The 20,064-nt window shown below is 33.3% G+C and overlaps 1 protein-coding gene across 1 annotated transcript; it reads right to left on the reverse strand.

The window, feature by feature from the left end:
* Nucleotides 1-626: 626 nt before the first annotated feature.
* On the reverse strand, nt 627-15,369 carry LOC120337897 (uncharacterized). The gene is made up of 30 exons (XM_078117103.1): nt 15,229-15,369; nt 14,679-14,950; nt 14,386-14,478; nt 13,745-13,844; nt 13,072-13,299; nt 12,760-12,882; nt 12,277-12,422; nt 11,842-12,016; nt 11,167-11,577; nt 10,540-10,839; nt 10,199-10,358; nt 9,679-9,820; nt 9,298-9,427; nt 8,793-8,984; nt 8,425-8,556; nt 8,153-8,270; nt 7,846-7,978; nt 7,259-7,381; nt 6,923-7,115; nt 6,527-6,758; nt 5,430-5,580; nt 5,107-5,313; nt 4,614-4,837; nt 4,092-4,241; nt 3,377-3,503; nt 2,762-2,926; nt 2,348-2,451; nt 2,064-2,131; nt 1,570-1,745; nt 627-1,198 (listed from the first exon to the last, which is right to left on the reverse strand). The coding sequence occupies exons 1-30, from the start codon at nt 15,290-15,292 to the stop codon at nt 791-793; spliced, it is 5,247 nt and encodes a 1,748-aa protein (XP_077973229.1). The 5' UTR covers nt 15,293-15,369; the 3' UTR covers nt 627-790.
* Nucleotides 15,370-20,064: the final 4,695 nt, after the last annotated feature.

A 20,064-nucleotide genomic window follows, 5' to 3' on the forward strand; every position in this document is an offset into this window, starting at 1 on the left:
TGATAACTCGAAATAAAAATATTACGAGTGTTCAAATACGTTGTATTATTCTTATATTCCCATTCTTTGCAGCCAGGTCACTCTTGTTCGTTTTACATTTACAAGTAAGCGGTGGAGTTTCGTTCACCTATTTCGGTGAGCCGTGTCTCAACAAACGCAAATATTATATTACGACGAAGGCATTACCATAACACGTTTCAAAATATTTAATCGTTGCTCCCTTTTGCAACACTTTTTATCGAGATGACAAACCAAAACATAACATAAAAATATGTAGAAATTGTAGATATTATTAGATTCACTAAACTATGCGATAGCGTTTGAGATTTTTCACTACTTTTTATCGCTAAAATATTCCACAATAAAAAGCTTATTAAATTGATTTTTCACGCGCAAAGTGGCAAGGATCACTTAATCAAGAAAATTTGTACAAGAAAAATGAATCCTAGGTGATTCGAGGGTGTTTGTTGCAGGGTGTTGCTGCACACTAACAAAAATATATTTCCGTAACCCGTCATGTTCACTAATCACTTAGAATAGTTATCTCTAATCTTGCTCTGCTTACTTGCATGGTATGCATACGGATCCACACACATAAGCATAAAAGAGGGATAAGTAAGATAAGATTTAATTCATGATTAATTCTCTTTATTCAATTTGCTCCTCTCTAATAATAACAAGTACATACTATACAGTGAAGATATAAACTGCTCATATGTAACAATACGTCTGTCATAAAATGTGATAAATATTTACACGTAAAAGACAAACTGAATGCTGATAGTTTGATTTATAGTTTTGTTGAAATTTCATTCGACTTAGTTTTAATAGCAGTATTCAGAAGTAAAGAAGCAAGTCGTCTGCTCGCTTTTCCCTTTAAACCTGATGGACAATCGGCATTGGGATTGTCTCCTTTATCTTCAGTACGTGAAAGGTTCTTTGATGTGATCGAATTTTTCTTTTCAGAATTGCACGATGTCAAATTCATGCTCGTGTTGTGGCGAGTTAGTTGCAAGTTTTTAGCAGAATGCATAAATGAGTTATACCGGGTCTCGTGTCCAAGAACAGAAGATGATATTGAGGCTTGGGAGAGCGTGGCTCGCAGCGGCCTATGTCTTGCAGACAAAGCGGGATCTGAAGGTCGTTTGCTGTACAGTGATCTGGAATACTGGCATTTCCATGGTCGTGCAACAGGGTTCTGAAATGCAATATTTAATTATATTTACAGGAGTATTCTGATTGAACACAGATATTGACATAATGACGGAATTACTCGCTGGAAAATTAAAAAAAAAGATGACGAACTTCAGAACCATCTTTTTAATTGGGCGCAAAAGCGAAAAGTAGTTTGTAGTTGAAATTGTCATTATTTAATGAGTAAGTTCGTGTTAATAGGACATAGTGAAATTTTTATGAGAAATGGTATAACACGGCTGAAGCAAGATTGTTCTATACTCCACGTGTTTCGACGTAAATCACAAATGATTGATAGTATTCCGCCAAGCAGATTATTAAATAAATAACTGTAAAATGGTACTGTAAGAAGGGAAGACAAATAGTAAATTTTACCTCATGACTTGAAGCACTTTCTTCGTCACACTTCACACGTGAGGCTGTTCTATTTGACTCATAGTTAGATAACTGTGATGTCACTGGATTGCTAATTTTGTTATTATTGTTGTTTGTATTATTGAAGTTAAGAGAGGTGTCTGTCGTTAACTTGATGCCCGTTTTCATCAAATCTTCTATAATTATATAAGAAGTGAATTGTAAACAATAGGTTTAGAAAAAGACAAGCCTAATCTTACGATGATTATACTATTAAAATCATTATTGAATTCAGAAGGGGAAACATCCTCAGAGTAAAATTATTGCCGCACGATGTACAATTTATAGAAATATTTTGTGTTTGCAAATCTTATGTAAATTGTCTAAGACAAATTATCTAGAAAATTAGGAACAATCTGCCTTCTTTTTTTAATGATTCCAATTATGAATCAAAGATCAAATACCAATGTTCAGAATAGCCAAAAACAAGGAAATGAAAATGGAATAGAAAATACCTGGAGTTAAAATAAATTGTTTATTACGCCATTCAGGAAGATTCGGCTGATCTATAACAGGCTTTGCGCTGTAATATAATAAGCACGTTCAAAATATAGTTATATACATTTAAAATGTTAAGTGAAATGTTATTGAATAACCTGGCTATCCGAATTAACGAAATTTTTACAAATGTAAAATTTTCGTCAGTTAGAAAATAATTGGCCTAATATTTCCGAATGATTAGGAATTAAAAATCTCGAGTCAGTGTAAAATATAGCTTGAATCTTTATTGATTATAAACCTTGACATTGACTCAATATGTTGTGATGGTGCGTCGCCTTCCGATGTAACAAGAGTGTTGACGTAGGTAAGAGTTACTGCACTATTGTTCTGCAGAACCACTGTCTGAAAGTACAAAATTCAGTTGTACAAATACTACTTTTTTAAACATAATTGCAACCTGATAATTGATTTATTAAAACCAGCCTATAAAAATGCAACCATGATAGGTATTTTCTGAGTAACGATCAGGTGATAATCTGAAGCAGTACACGAAAAGTAGGAGACTATTCTATAGTTATATATGTTTGTATATGTTGTCTCTATACTCAAAAAATTTGCATTTGCTTAAATCACTGTTGTATTGACTTATTCTGCAATACAGGTAAATCTTTAAAATAGAATACTCGCCATAAAGTAATTGAAAGTGCCTTACCGAATTAATTGATGTAGTTCCTTTTCTCGTCGAACTTATAGTTAAAAACGATTGATTACTTCTCTTGAATTTAGCTGGGCAAAGCGAACTTCTCAAAATGAGTTTACGCCATTCATTCCTTACTTTATTGTTGAAGAAACAATGAAATACGAAGATGAAAACACCCTTTATAAAAAGATGAAATAAAAATTTGTTCGTGACATTTCTTGTGATTTTCATTACAGGAATATAAATATAGTTATATTCTATTCAATTCCAATAAGGTCATTTACGAGAAGTAAGTTTCGTTTGAACAAAGTCAGTGATTCTCAGTCATACATACGTGTTTACAAGTATGATGTAGTAAGGGTGAAGACAACTATTCTAATCTAGTTAGGAGTACTGCCCAAATATCTATGACTTTTGTCGGGCGAAACGTTACCGATATATATTTTGAGTTAGTGTGCATTGTCTTTACTCTTGCTGTAGCATTCAGGCATTATATGCATACGGATTCATCACCGCAAAAGCTTTAGAGGAATGATGATAAGTTGGTTACGAAGAACCAATTGATAATATTTATAAGATGAAGCTTTTCGAATATCTTTAGAGATTTTCAAATTGGTGACAAGTTACCTCGAAAGCATTACAGATCGTGAAGGCATATGCAAACACGGCTGTAGCATTGTTGACGAAGAAAATTCCCAAAATCCAAGTTATTCCAAGTAAAGATAATATAGCAGCGGATCCTTTTATCAACTTCCTGAAATAAAATGTACGTGCCAACTGCCAAGTATAATTCTACAATGCGGACATACACGTAATGCATGTACAGTATGATTTGTGGAGTCTTATTTCAAAAGTTTCTGCGCAAATTAGCCCATGCATCTATTTAGCATAATGGAGGTAGGACTGCTATTAGAACGTTTATCTATGATGTGAAAATATCATTTTATTCAAAGCAAATATACTGGAATTGATATTTTTCAAAATAGAATATTATTGCGATTGCTTTAAACTTGTTTATCGCCTTTTTGTGGATTCGCGAGTTCAAATCTCAATAAAGACGATGTTTGCTCTACTTATCAACTTGAAGCGTACTTACGATAATTTTACCGAATAGTTAGTTGCTAATGGGGTGGTTGCTGTTGTAAAATAATTTTTATCTTAATTCAAAAGAGCTTTTTTATAACGTATAAGAACACTTTTTTCCGTCTCGCTTGTACCTTTTCAGTGGCTTTCGTTTCTATATATTTTAGCACTGTTCTCTTATTCGCAAAACGTCATTGTTTAGTAAACAAAATATTTAATAATAATTGATTTATATTCAGCAAACTATAATTCTACTCACCTTCCTGCTTCAAGCCTTGTGTTATCGACTCCATTATGTTGACTGACAAGACGCATCGCAACAATTAGGAAATATGTGTTAATTAGTGCAACTAATAACACAGGCCCAGCAAATGCCCACATAAAGTTATCGTCGGTACTTAGCCAGCAACTGTATACATAAATGAAATATGATTTTAATGTATGATGCTAAAGAAATTTTAACAAATTCGAATGAAATCTCAAAACAAATTTCTGGTACAATAGACCTGATTGGAAAGTTTCAGAATATTTGCATCGATTTCCTGATTAGTTCTTTAAAAAGAAGAAAAGCTTAATGATGAAAAGTTTTGTTTTGGGTATATTAATACCTAAACAGTTAAAAGTCCCAAATATATGATAGTGGATTGTTAAAAGGTAGATGGGATTAAAATTCACGTTTTCTGCGCGATAGAATCAGCAATACAAAGATGCTAGCCTTCAAATATATAGGAGAAACCAAGATATATTCGCAACTACAAAATATTTGAAAAAATATCTCAACTGCTTGTCGGTTCCATATCCATCGCTTCTTATCGCAGCTGAAACTCCAACAATCACTAGAGGAACAAGATGAACGATCGAACAATACATGGCCATTCTTGATGAACTATCAATACTGAAAACTTTGACCAGTGATATGTAGAGATGATATCCTTCGACACACATCCAACCAAATACTACCAGAAATAAATAGTGTAATGATCCGGCTATTATTGAACAGGCGACCTACAAAAACAGTTAAATGTTCATTTTTCGATATAATAAAATATGAAATAGAACACAAATATTGAGAAAGATTCTACTATAAAAATGAGGTTTCTGAAATGTAATATAATACTCGACTATAGTATCAATTGTCAAAACGAATTTTGCTATATATTAATAAAAAAAAAATGTTTGATCCAATATCAGCATCTAACTATTCCTAAATTCATTAAAAATTCTAAAAATCCAGTTTCAAAAGAAGTAAAATATTGAATGAAAAATATTCAAACCTTATTTTGTGTGTGGTCAACGCCAACGAGAAAAACTGTTTGAGCCAGCGCTAAACTGACGCATAAGCACCGATGGATTGATGTACGAACAGATTTCAAGCCAGGTAATATAGTGAAACTGATGGCTGACAGCAGAAGACAAACAACAGACATACTGCAACCGATATATGTTAGCAGAGACAAAGCTAATTCGTTTTCTTCACTCAGCTGAAACAAAGGTAAAACTGATTTTTTGCCGTGCCAAAAATATTATTTAAAAAATGTTCAGCACATGTACTATTCTAATAATTTCGAAAATTTTTACAATAAATTATAAAGCCCACCTTGGTTCCTACTGTATCCATGAGTATAGCAAAACTTGTTAAATGATTACATTCGCATTCAGTGCTGTCTTGACTAGTTGATATCAACCTACATCCATTGGGTGACCAATATCCACCCCCATTTTTGGAATCAGTTTTCCAATAAACACATCTGAAGAAAGCAATACAGTTTATTTTTATTATACGTGGAGTTGAGTATTTGGAACCCGAGCCGAGTTAGCCATACCCCTGTACAGTGGCGTATTTAGAGTATGGTGTCCATGGGCGCCGTTTGGTCAGGGGCGCAAAAAAGCGAAAGTTTTAATCGTAAAATGCTTCAATGTGATAATTTTTATATTGAAAACAATTAAAACTCGTATTTTTACTTAAATAATAACGTACAAATATCCCAATTCAACAACAGCCGTTAAAATTGTCAACCAACGATCAAGGGGGTGCATTTTTAACTTCGCCATGGGCGCCATTTTACGTAGATACGCTACTGCCCATGTAAATTGCTGTGACGGCGGCGAGACTCTATTCGCAATTTGTATTTTAATGTTTCGAATGATCAGATAACTGACTTTAGTCTAGTGTACCGGCACTCAGATTAGTCAATGTACCTTCCGTCTTTATCTGACATGGTCAAACTATGGCCCGCGGACCAAATCCAGACCTTTGGGTAATTCAATTTGGCCCGTCTGATGTTGCCTCAACCAAACTAAAACCAAATTTTGATGTTTTAGAAGAAAATAACTCAAGGAATTTGTTGACATTGCGATTTAATTTAGTTTTGGTACGAGGCTTATTGTTTTCAACTTTTGCTTTTGTAACACTGTAAATATTGTTCATATAATTTAACTTTTACGTCACACTCACATGGCCCGCCAGTCAAGATGGGCAAATTTCCTGGCCCCAGGTCCAAAAACCTTGCCATCCCCTGGCTATACGTTTGAGAATTAATCGTTGCCCTCTAAATTGTGTGTTTTATGGTAAGGCTATATTTGATTTATGTCTGTATGACTTTTGTGACATAACCAAGTTTTTTTTTTCTGTGAATCAACAAAATTAAGTTTTGACAATAACAAAGGTTTATTAAAGTATCCTCTGACTCTCACCTGATGTTGTAGTGCTTCGATTGGTTCACAGGTTTATGGTGATTAAGCATGATTCGCACTTTCTCTTTAGCGTATAGATCTGTATTACTTGGCCGTACAGTTGCCGATATTACTTTGGAAATAATAGATGTAATGTGACCACTTGCATTTGATGCATCGAGTGATGGATATTCAGGTACCGTAACCGCATCTGCTTGTTCGTTAGCTTCTACGTTTTCTATAAAATTGTTACCTATGATTTAAAAAGAAATAAAAATATCATTCGGCTAAAACGACGACGAAATTTTTTGAACAGTAACTAATTTTTTATTACGTAGTCTGGGACTTCATCAGTAGTCTGAAGTTCGGTCAAAGTTTAGACCAGGCTTTGAATGAGTTGAATTATACGTTACTCACCTAACAGTTTGTCTAGATTTTCATAAAGAACGAAAACAACATCAGTATCGATACCAAATTTTGCGTTGTGTGGCAGTGAGATACTTCCAGCCCGTTGTAGAGATGTTGCTGTCTTATCTAGCGTGGTGTAAGGAAAATCTACTCTCGTAGTATCGATACTTCCATCGTTAGATGCTGATCGTATTGATGTCATCTGTACAAACAAAAATTTGTTGCGTGCCAAGGGTCGGTGGAATTTAATTTCATTCAATTGACTGCGGATATCTGCAGAAAGTGGGTGGAATAAATTCTCGTAAATTAATAGACTCATATAAATACGAATTCATATAAACCCACCTGTACTACAGTGCTCTTCCTGGTACTAATTGTATTTCCAGAAATATTAGATTGAGCAGCGGCAAGAAAAACTGATTTTTCCATTGCGAGGGAAAGATCGATAGCCCTCGTTGCTTTTTCATCCTAAAATAAAACACCATTTGAGGCACAAGATGATGTTTTGCTGTGCTGTATCAAAGAGCGTACAAAAGATCCTGATTTGGGAGATAGGCGAAAAAACTTTAATTTCATGAGCAATATTTACAGTCGTATATAAGCAAATGCGGAAAACAATAATCCTTGTGCCAATCGCAATCTCAACTATTTCGTTGGGCTAATTTTTAGCTAAAACACAGAAATTTATTTGTTTTTAGTTTGGATGTGGCAGCATCCGGCGGGCCAGATTGGACTACCCAACGGCTGGATTTGGACTGCGGGCAGTAGTTTGCCCATGTCTGGGCTATATATTAGACCTAGCCTTAAATTACAGTTTTTTTTTTCCACGAATTGAAGCGTTACAAAATTATGTTCTATTAATGGTGCTATTATTATGATTGGTATACTGTTTCAACTATCACCCCTAGTTGATTTCTTTTTCAGTTTCTCACCTCCGTAATATCTTGCCATGCTTCTTCATTTCTTTGATTCAGCAAACTATCAACAGTGTCTCCTACAGCATCAGCAATCGCACGCGTTACTTTTTTATCAGATGAAATAGAATTTTCAGCAAGATCCATGATTCTACAAATTACATACAGTTTGAGATGAGGTAATCGTTTGGATTCGATTTTGAGGTGCAGATTCTATTCATTGCTGTTTATTTTGAAGAATAAATACATTATTATATACATTAATTGAATTGGGGTTTAGCTAGGCCATGTTTGATGCCATGTTGACGAATAGCAAGTAGATTACCTGTTAACGAGCGTTGTACTTATCAACCAATCGCCACCAAATAACGGTGTACTATTGTCTTGTAATATTTCAGACTGCATTTCAGCAAGAGAAAGTAATTCGTACTGCGTCCTGTTTTCTGAAAAAGAGGGTCAAGTTTGGCTGAAAAAGCAAAATTATTTGAATCTTAAAATGAACTTGAAAGCATATTCAACCATAATACTTCAGTATAATATAATCCCATGAACATGTTATATAATCGCTATATTTCAAATAATTTTTTTTCTTATTACCTTGTTTTCCAATACTGTCCAATTTGTCTTCAAACTTTTGTGTGAGCAGTGAAAAACATTTGCTCAAATCAGGTCTCTGCTTTGTTGACCAGCCACCCGGTTCGCACCACCAATATGCCGTACCATAAGATCCTTGGCATAACAAAAATTGTCAATTAAAAACGATAAAGATTTATATATATATAGGACGGGCATTGTTTTTAGAAAATTTGTACTACGAGTGAATAATGTAGTATTTGTAGTAATATTTGCAAACAATAGAAGTTCAAAAAGTCAAGTCCAATACTCTAGCAGATCTGACTGACCCCGATCACATTTTTCTACGTATATGTCAAATAGATGACGTTGAGATTTAGCCCATACCTCACCTCTTGGACAGTGTTGAGGTATTAGTCCAATAGGACTATCAGGCCAATGAATATTCCGCGTGGTGGTCGACGGACAACTAATGTAATATACTAAATTGGCAGGAGCTTCCGGAGACTTGATGTCGTCATTAATGGTGTCGTTATAGGACATCGTGGTAGCTGAAACTTTGCCATAAATTGAAGTTTCAAGCTCTATCAATACAAATAATTTATTAAATATAGATTGGTAAAAATCAAAATACGAAAAGTACTCAAGTTTAAATTGAAAAAACCTGTTTATTGATTTTATAATGAAATCCAAAAAAATCAGAAAATAATGAGATATACATATAATTGTGTTATTACAATAAAATGTTGGCAATAAATATTTCGCACACAGTAACAATATATCCACGTCATGTCAGAGTTAATTTAATGGAATAAAGTATCATGCACTCTTGCTAAAATCGAACTTTTTAAATCAACTGTTGCTGTTTTTTTTGTGAAGATGACTGCGGACAATTACCTGGTGCTGTTGTCGTCTCTTCAGTTATTTTCTTCAATGGGTAAATGCATTCATATAATATTGCTATGATGGTATCTTTTGATAAATGATTAGGGGGTTGTTTACCCGTTGCAAAGCGAACGGTGCAATTCTGTAGAATATACAAAAACAAAATGTGATATAAGATACTTATTAGGCCATATTGGAGTATTTTTTGTGACTTTACAAAGTTTGTATTTTTGCCATCGCCGGTTCGGTCCCTGAGTGTTCACACTCATATTTCAAATCATCAAATTTATATTGATTTTTGATATGAGGCAAGAGCTTGAATTCTTGATATGTTTGCTCGTTTTTCAGCATTTCGCACATTCAACATAACATAAAAAGTTCATTCAAACCCACCGTATTTCCTTCACAACTTCTTTTGACTTTAGATATTATCATGGATTCTACAGATGCAACAGTGTGTTCTCTATTTCTTAATGACATTTTGATAAATTTGATATTTATATATCCTTTAGTTTCTCTTGGACGACAAAGGATACTAAAAATAATTAGATCGAAAAGAATAACATTAATGATAATAAGAATAAATTGAAGAAAGCAAAACACGAGAATATCGGTCGGATACCGAAGACTTATCGATCGAAACTGTGGTTTCAATTTATGACTCTATAGTGACACCGCGTGTCCCATCACTAATTAATTAATTACTTGCTAATTATACAACATAATTTATCCAAAATCAATAGGCTCATGGTCGGAGATATGAGGAATGCACATGCAAAATTTGAAGCAGAATCAACCTCGTTTTCGTGAGATATCGCGCGCATCTTACAGACAAACATACAAATACCTATCAACATACTTACCGATCAAGATCGATAAGTAATGATCCTCTACACATAGTACATATTATTACCTTGTGTTGTGAATCCCGAAAATCTCAAAATACTCTTCATCTTTTAAAGTGTTCTTAAATCCTGGTGACATATTATACACAGTCCTTGATGCACATTGTGATCCAGAATTGAAAAGACTGAAATTTTTTTTAATTTCCATATATCCATCAGCAAGGTAATCTAAAAATGAAGTAACGAAAGTCTTATTTACTCTGGTGTTTCTCACGTTAAATATGAAGTGAACATGAACTGTAATACGGCATCCTATATTCAGGTTTTATTGTTTACAACAATTGTTTAAACCAGTATCATTTTAACAATTGGACGTTTTGTGAAGTTTAAAAAATTAAAAAAAATTAACCTGGAAGCAAGTAAGATGTTCCATTTTCACTGGACGCAAATTTTCTTCTAGAACTCAAAACACATCGGAAATTTTTTGGATATGAAGATCCATCACTTCCAGACTCCAATTCTTCAATAATAGAAAAACCAAACGATTTGCAACCTTGTTTTGACAAACACAAATTCACGCACTCCTCTGATGTATTAACAATTTTAACTGTGTCGTCGTCACAGGGAACAATCTGTTGTTTTTCATATTTTACAAATCGATCGAATATATTCGGATATTTGTACATTTTCATCCTCAATAGCTCATTTCCTGTAGTCAATAAAAATAAGATTTAGAGCTTTAGAGATAAACCAGCAACAGATGATATAAATATATTACATTATCAATTCGGGATTCATAGCAATATTACTTATGAATTTAAAAAAAAACTAATCAAACCAAATTAAACATTGGCATATTCCGTTCCTTATATACTATAGATTTTAATATTCCTCATTTAATTCTTATAACATGTGATAGGTTAGTCTTCAGATCAAAAAAGAGCTTTTGATAAAATTGGAGCTTTGGTATTTTCATTTACGATTGAATCAAAAATTAGCATATTTAATTGAAGTAAGATTCGTATATTTCACCAACCTCTAATTTCGCGTTTATCTCCAATCGTTCTAACAAAATTGCACAATGTATCGTCAACTGATTGTTTAATTCTGCTATTTTTTAATTCTCCCAAAATATCTTGCTTGCGAAGAGTTTGCATAAATTGCAGTTTCGTCCGAGGTAGTTTACAGTTTCGGCTCTTTTTCATTTTCCATTGCTCAATTTTCTGATATTGACGTTGTTTATACGCATTTGACTTCGGCGCCCACGTTTCCAATATGATTATATCGTATGTCATATATTCCCAATAATCAAGAAGTCTATTTTTGTATGTCGACCCAGTCGGAGAATCATATTTGTTGCATTGTAATTTTTCATTCAAGATCTCGCCGTATTGTTTGAATCGAGCGGTGAAATTTGAAAGATTAATTTCCGCCAAAATTGACCAACCTAAAAAGTTGCTCGTGGTTTTTAAGGCAGAAAAACATTTTGCTCTAATTACTATCAATACAAACCTTCGGAGCCTCTAAACGAGTGGTAAAAACTGCGATTATTTCAGATATTTATTTCATCAGAAATTCATACTGAATTGAAAAATAGGAATTCCTATGAGCAATATAAAAAATTGTTAGTTGAATTTAACTGTTATCCAGTAACGACAATATTTTCTGCAGACATAAAAAAATAATTTGAACTACATTTTAAAGCATATACCTGGCAATAAATTTATAGAGTCGGCGACTTCTTCAATGTATTCACATCCAATTGCATTGAAAATTAATTTTTGTTTTGGATTGTATTCAACAAAATATACTTTTACTCTTTTTACAAGTACAGGCCAAGACAAATAAACTGACGTGGTGTTCAGATGTATCATCGTAGAGAATATCTGAAACAAACAAAAACTGAAGTTTTGCAAATTTTGACCTGAATAAAAAATCGAACAAATATCAGTTTTTTAAAATGTAAACCAGTTTTATTCATTCTGGAACATGGAATGGCAAAATGGAATGGCAACGCCCCCACGGCTTGAGAATTCGATATAGGAATGATCTTTATTAAGTATTGAGATTAATTCAAACTCATTTGAAGATCATTTGCATATGGTTTGGATAACAATCAAATTTCATTTTGTTACAATTTTCTTACCTTCAAAATTCCGTTTTCAGTATACGGATAGAACTTGTTTTCAGAATCGCTTGAACTAAATTCTAAATAGAATTTGGTGAAGCTCGGATTTTGTTTAGCATAATATATTACAGTTATAGAAGCACCATGAAACACTTTCACCTTTCCTGTGAAAATATGGAAGTTTAAAAGATTAGAAGAATGAAACAAACAATCTAGTCTTCAAGTCTTGCAACAATTAACGTTACTGGCGTCACGGGGTATTATCGTAATTCGTTTCAGTGTCTACCGGGACTTTAATAGTCGCAGAAATTTTACTCAGGCATGAGAATCCTTTACTTTTGATTGAGTGTGCGTGTCATTGCTTTAGGTAAATTATTTAAATTGCCAATGCATAGCATGCAATTCATAAAGGTAATATAGCCTACCTTAGCCTATTCCACAATTTGATAAATATACTAAAATTTTCAAAGCGTATTCGAAATATGAAATTTGCAAACGTACCCAGATCTATGAGTATCCAAGGACGTACTTTTGAATTTGCTGATTTTTTCAATTTTACTCCCACTTTCTTGTACGTATTCGTGTCTATCGTATCTTTACCATTACTACATTGGATATGTGCATCTAAACAAAACAATGAACATGTAATTGTTTATTGTAATATTTCACAATGCTTTCATTAAATATTTACCACACATACAGAAAGTAATACTAAATAAAATAAATTAGCAATAAATTAGCAGATGAACCGAGCTAAAATATGAAAAAAAAAATTAGATGAAAAGTGAAATTTAATATTTTCTTTGTCCTTACAATCTAATGCACCATCACATCCAATGGTCTTGAAACAGACTTCATTTTTCTCGCAAGATTTGTACCGGCATTGTGTTGCAGATGAAAGTTGACATCGATCAACTAGTTTTAAAAAACTTGCAGATTCTGGTGAGACATTTGCATCATTTCCATTTATGGAAAGCCTATTTATGCAAGACGAAAGAGTTTCCATTTGCGGGAATATTGACTTGAAACGCAATGGACGTCCTAGAAAATTAATAGAGTTTGTTTTAATGTGTCAAAAATCGTGATGATCTTTTGTATCCTAAGAATTTCATAAATAATTTCACTTTTAAAGTCAAATGTCATGAAGCGCTGCATAAACCGTAAAAATTTCGAGAGTACCAATTTTTTTTATGCGTTGGTCTGTCCAAAATTGTCATCGCAAAATATTGCTTTCGCACTATACGGTTATACTAGGCCACGCCCATTTTCTCATTCCTCAAAACTATAAATTCAGAGTAATGCACACCAAAGTGAATGAATTGAATCTGGTAGCCTATTGGCATAGCCATATCATATAAGAGATTCACACTAGCCAATTATTTGAGTGACGGTTCAAATATATTCTAGTATGAAACTATTCAAATAGTTTAAAGTTATAGTTTCTAATAACTTAATTTAAAAGATTACAAACAAAACCATAAAATACCTAGAGTTAGCAAGGTGTTCTGATCTATTTTGAAAGTGTCAACGTGTTCCTCAGAAATATGAAATGTTAAAGGCCGACCTTTGTTGAATTCGAGGGTTATCTGAAGATTGAAATATAATTTTTGAAACAAATTACTAAGAAAATAACTGTTACTTTTTATTGAAGAAATCAAAAAAAAGTTGCTCTGTACTAAACAACTTGTAATGACATATTTATTCAATCGATAGAAAAATGCAGATTGTACTTGTAAGGTACTAACAAGATCTTATAAAAAAATTTATTGCTATCGCAAAATAGTCTCGACAAATTTGCCTCATACCCCCAAAATCAATGCGAATTTGGATGATTTGAAATTTAGGTGTGATCAGTTCCCAATGGCTCGAACGGGCGGTAACGAAAATAAAAACTCAAATCTCTAAATATATTATATATACCCCTAACCCCTATAATACATTGAAAACTCCAATAAATCCCAAACATGACTAAAAAAAATAACATGGCGATATCTGTTATCAGCACATAAATGATATCGCCGCAATCCTTTTTGTAGGCCGAATAAAGCAAAAATTTTGCCAGAACTCCGAAAACGATGAACAAAGCAGACTTTCATTTCCACAAATGACGTATATGCAAAAACTTACCGCGTTGTTAACTCTTGTAATAGATACTTTTTGTGGCATTTCTTCAGAATTAGATTTTCCAATTAATGGAATTGTTAAAGTTTCACCTCCGTTCTGAATTACGGAAACATAAAGAAATATAAGAATATATAACTCCAGTATCTGGATTACGATAATATATAAAGCAACTGACTACTTGATTTTATCCGTTCAGAAGTTAGAAATAAAGCAATAAAGCTCAAAATACTAAAATTAATAATAAGACGATAAATATTCTGCTTATTCTTCTCATGTCTAAAAAATCATATTCTTGCCTTTCCAAGAAGTAGCTTCATTTGGTTGTTCTTCAGATTCAGAGCAAACCAAGATTCAGGCCTCTTATTTTTCAACTTAATGACGGAAAACAATAATCCATCAGCAGATTCTTTGAGTGTAAACTGAGCACTAATGCTCTCAATTTCCAGTGCTTCATTTGTATTCCTTACAGACGAGTTTGATGAAGAGAGTATTGCCTTCTCAAGTACTCGGGAATCAAAGACTGCGTGGGAGTTATATTTGAGAAGGAATGTATCATACGCCGTATCACCTATAAAATGTAATTTTCATCAATGCGTGAAAAATAAAATATAAATGTCATTTCTATGATGTGCAATTTGATTGTAAATTTAGTTTTGTATTTCATTTTATGTTGGTTATTTTAGGTTTAAAGTTAGAGGTGTTTGCGTGTAAAATATATCGAGATTAAGTAAAAGAACTCATCATAACTGTTTTAGTTATTTTAAAAATTCGTTTGCCACGAACAAGTGTGTTGATCAAAAATAAATATTTCTATGTTTTGTAATAAAACAAGAGTTATGAACTTACCCATGGCAAAATAAGTTGCAATGCAAAGAAAATTGAATGATTGCATTATTCCGCTACGATCCATCAATTCCTGTGCATGACAAATTCAAGAAATGCAAATACTGTATCTAATCTCATAAAAGTCTATAGAATAAAATTTTCATTATGGTATTGGCGATAAATTAATATTTTTTTGGTGCTCCCGAAGTATGCGAACCAAGATGGCGGACATCGGAACGTAACATGGGTAACAGGTTAGGGTTAGGCGATAATTTTTTTCCAATTTTCCTTATTTTAGTCCTATTATCAGTTCGAAGACTAGCCAAGAGCCTCCCGTAGTGTTTATACCTAAAATTATGGCCTAACCCTAACCTAGTACACATATTACATTCCGATGTCCGCCATCTTGGTTCGCATACTTCGGGAGCCCCATTTTTTTAATGTTTGATATAATATCTAAAAATAAAATTACTGTCTAATATCTCCGAGTAGAACATTCCTTATGTAACATTTGCCTTATGCCACTATACATTCTGTCAACGACTAATTTAATAAAGCTTTGATATCAAATCCCCACAATTAATTATTTGCCGTCTATGATTACTTTACCAAGTACGACGAATATTAAATTATTCTTATTTTCAGTAGATCATACACGATGAGAGAATATTATTCATATACCCAATGTCGAATAAAATGAAGGATTAACTTCATCCAATTTATAATTTATAAGCCGTATCAAGCGAATGATTTGTGATTAAACTTCTCAATTATTCTTCCAACGGATGTGATTTGAGATTGAAGTCTGGAAGGGTTTACGTGGTCGATATAAACTTGTTAACGTTTGTTTTTAGCCCTACCTGTCACGAATAGCAAAATATATAAATTAAATGTTGCTGGCGTATAATAGAATAAGGAAGGAAAATACGTGCAATTCTAACCAGAATAACAATAGTTTGTGTGTGAATCGACAATAGGCGAACGACCAAAATTAAGAAAAAAACGCCAGAGGTGACTCATATTAAAGGATAGTTGCATATAATCTATCAGAAATAATAGTATTATAGTTGGTGGCAAAATTCCTCTATCTTCACCTTTACTCTACAATTTTCCCCACAGTGCTTACATATAATTTCCATATTTCGCATAATAAATATTGCCAGATATAAAAGCCTCGTCTATTGTTTTACAAACATCCTGATTCAAAATGATCTGGGGTATGATTACCAATGATTTTGTTCACTATTATCAAATCAATGATATGCTTGCTATCAAATATAGCATAATTATTAGAAAAGTACGACGGAACGCATAACTACAGATTTCCAAATTCTTTCTGCAAGCGCAGGCACACAAAACGAGGAAAATGAAACCCTCACGCAAATTGAGATGATTCAAATATCTCGGCTAACAAAAAAAAGTGTCTTCGACGAAGTTTATTACGCCGTTGACCCAGAAATCCAACAGAGAGAAAGAACTGCTCCATTGAGTATTTGGCAATAAATGCTAATGAGCGATACTAATTATAGATTGGTGATGTAATAGAATCTTGACCATGTAATGTACAACAATACAAGTGTAATAAACGCAAGGAAATATTCATCGGGGTCATTATGACGTGATTTTCGTCGATATTTTTAACTTAAATTTATATTCATATAAACTATAGTCGTAATTGCAGCAGTCACAGGCAGGTGACCGGATTAAACACTTCGATGGGCCGGATCCGGCCGGCGGGCCGAAATTTGCCGACCCCTGATCTACATTAGTAAAATGCCCGGTTCGGGTATGAGACGCAATAAAAACTAAAGCTCATACAAGCAGAATGTACAAGTCACAAACGACCTTTCGAAGCATTTCAATATATGAATGGGTCATAATACCACGAGCAAAATGATGCGTAGATCGCTTGATATCGGGAGGTATAACAATTTGACATGATAATCAAGTTGCAGTAAAGAATAGCGTATTTTATCTCTGTTTCGCAATATTGTTATGCATTTGTTTTCTCATTGATTTATTCACCTTGTGCTATGTTTTGTGAATTGTATAGTATTTATTCAAAATAATGCTAGTCCATGTTATATGGCTTTTTCGACGTCTGATATTTTATTGCGGCCATTTTTAGAATTCGTCAATTTGCTGGGGACAATCAATTATAATGTTTTACGACAAGAATGCAATGAACTTAAAAAGGAAACTGTGATAAAAGCATCAGTTGTAATTTATAGTTTTGCTAAGTTTTCCGCTAAATTTAAACTTGACTTTTTACGCTTTAATTGGCTAATATGGTTGTACATTGCTAATTTGATTAGTATATTATTATGCTCATATGTATTATTGTTATCTCAGTGGGGCATCGTCGTCAGCAGGAAAGTTAAATGAATCAACGATCTAAGACGCTTAATATAAGACGCAGTATATCTTTGAAATACATTGGCGTGAACTATATTTTAGGTACGATTTACAGTCATTGCGGAAAGTCACACACGGCAACAGATTAAAGGCACAGAATTCAAAACTTTTCATCGTAGAAAAGCCGAGCGTAGTCCAAGCGCAAATTTAGTTTGCCTCGCCAAAATTGGTGAAACGTAACAAATATACAAGAGTCCTGAAAATAATTGCAGTATGACTATACAAGAATTCAGTTAAATTAATTCGAACTGAAGAGTAAAATATCTAAACCACGTCGCAAATAGGAATTATATTGACAATTATTTTGAAAATATTTCAATCATGAATTTTCAAGTGAAAGGTATAACGTATGAGCCACAATGTACGACTTCACATCAGTGTTGAGTACAAGACTTTAAACTCCAGTCGCGAGTCCGGAGGTCTTGAGTTCCAGATAATTTTCAAGTCCGAGCCCCGAGTCGTGTCGCTGCACAAGTCAGGTTGAGTCGTCGCTATTTCGAGTCACAAGATTCTAAGTCATAGTATACATTTTATAAATTGAATAATAAATTTGATGAATTGAGTCACTTCGAGTCTCCAGAAAGGGTGACTAGAGTCTCCCAAACTGCTGGACAATTTCGAAAATGAAGCTAATGAGGATTGGCAACAGACGTGAACCGCTAGATGTCTCAATTGAGTTATCATTTTCGTTATATGTATTGATTAAATATTTTTGATTGTTTTTTTTCCATCATTTGAATTTTTATATAACTTTCATTGTTTTCAGATAAAGCTGGGAATATCTAATAAAGATTTATCAAACATAGGCTGTAAAATGTAATTCTCTCACACATTTATACCGATATTGTTGAAATTTACCAATATTATTCAGTATCTATCTCATAATAATATAGGGGAGCGTTGGTTGCAATTCAATAGAAAATTTTTTCTTGAAAATTTGCAGGAAACCCAAATTTAACATGCGAAAATATCAAGTACCCGGTCTTTAAAATTTTATTTATATTGTCAAGAGTAATAAAAGATACGAGAATGACCTGAACTTTAAAAATTGCTCAACAAACAAGAGGCAATTTGACTAAATGTTAGAAAATTGTTTGTTTATTCCATTTTCCATCATTTTTCACGATTTGGACCTATAGATAGTTTTGTTATTATTTTGCTATTGCTGATAATTCCTTCTTCTTGTTATGAAAAAAATCGCTTTTCTCACGGACTACTAGACCAATTGCGTTGAAATATTCAGTGGATAAAGATTGTTATTGTTGCTAGATGGCTATCACGTTTATTTATTTCGAAAATTTATGCGGGCTTTATGAAATTCGTTTTTACCTAGTTTTGTGTGATGTTCTGTCATCAATATTAGAAAGCGATATATAGGTCCACTTTGTGTCCAAATAAAGCACCCATGGTGTGGCGGTTATGCGATCGCGTTCGCAGGGGTCTGGTGGTAAGTTGAAGTAGCGAAGACTATACTAGTACTATAAAAGGTCTAATAACGTTGCTACCTCGTTTTGCCTACCGCGGTTCCATACTTAAGCATTGCTCTTTTGTTTCTCGAGGAATGGAATTCAAATGACCGAGGCCTTCTCGGTTCACCCCCTGGAAGGCTGTCATAAAGATGAAAACGGCACTTTAAAAAAACTTGTGAAATCTTCTGGCATTTAATTTTGAAAAACATTCAACTTATTCTATATTCGTGTAAGAAATGCGACATGTTTTTCCTCGTGTTATTAGACAATGGCGAGACACGTTAACCTTGCATACACGTCTGCATCAGATCGCGATTGCTAATGTTGCAGTCTCATAGATCTATTATGGAAATTTTTTTTACTTGTTTTTGTAAGGACTATTATCATGATTATTATGTGGTGCGATACGCTCTAGTTTCCGGGAAGTCCAACTGTGATCTTGTCGTTTCTTTGTCTGGCTTTTTAATTATTCATTCCAGAAAGTTTATAACGAAATCTTTAGACGAAAGATACCGGAAATACGCGACTTTCTGAAGTGCTGACCAATAGTACATGGCCAATCATACAAAAAACTACCATGTTTCAGGACTTAGGTCATTCTTTCTTGCAACAGTATCCAATTATATTGTAATGTCGTTAGGTGTTTCGATAGAAAAGACTCAATCAAATTCAATGATCATGTAATCAAATAAACCTAAAAACAAACGTAAAATAAATAACGGAGTGTACTAGGATATTGTATATTAAACTGCAGGTCCTTTCTCCTATCACCTTTCTACTTCAAATCCGTATGTGGTCGTTGCCACAATGATATCTGAACGAGATAGTAATATAAACATGATTGAGAATAACATAATATCTTTCATGAATAACAAGTGTATTTGTTAAATTTCCTTTAAATCATAGTATAACGTCTTCAGAAACTTCAGATTAAAAATACAGTTTATCGTATGCTCATACCGTTTATCTTTAA

This window comes from Styela clava, chromosome 10 (assembly GCF_964204865.1).
Source record: "Styela clava chromosome 10, kaStyClav1.hap1.2, whole genome shotgun sequence".
NCBI classification, from domain to species: domain Eukaryota; kingdom Metazoa; phylum Chordata; class Ascidiacea; order Stolidobranchia; family Styelidae; genus Styela; species Styela clava.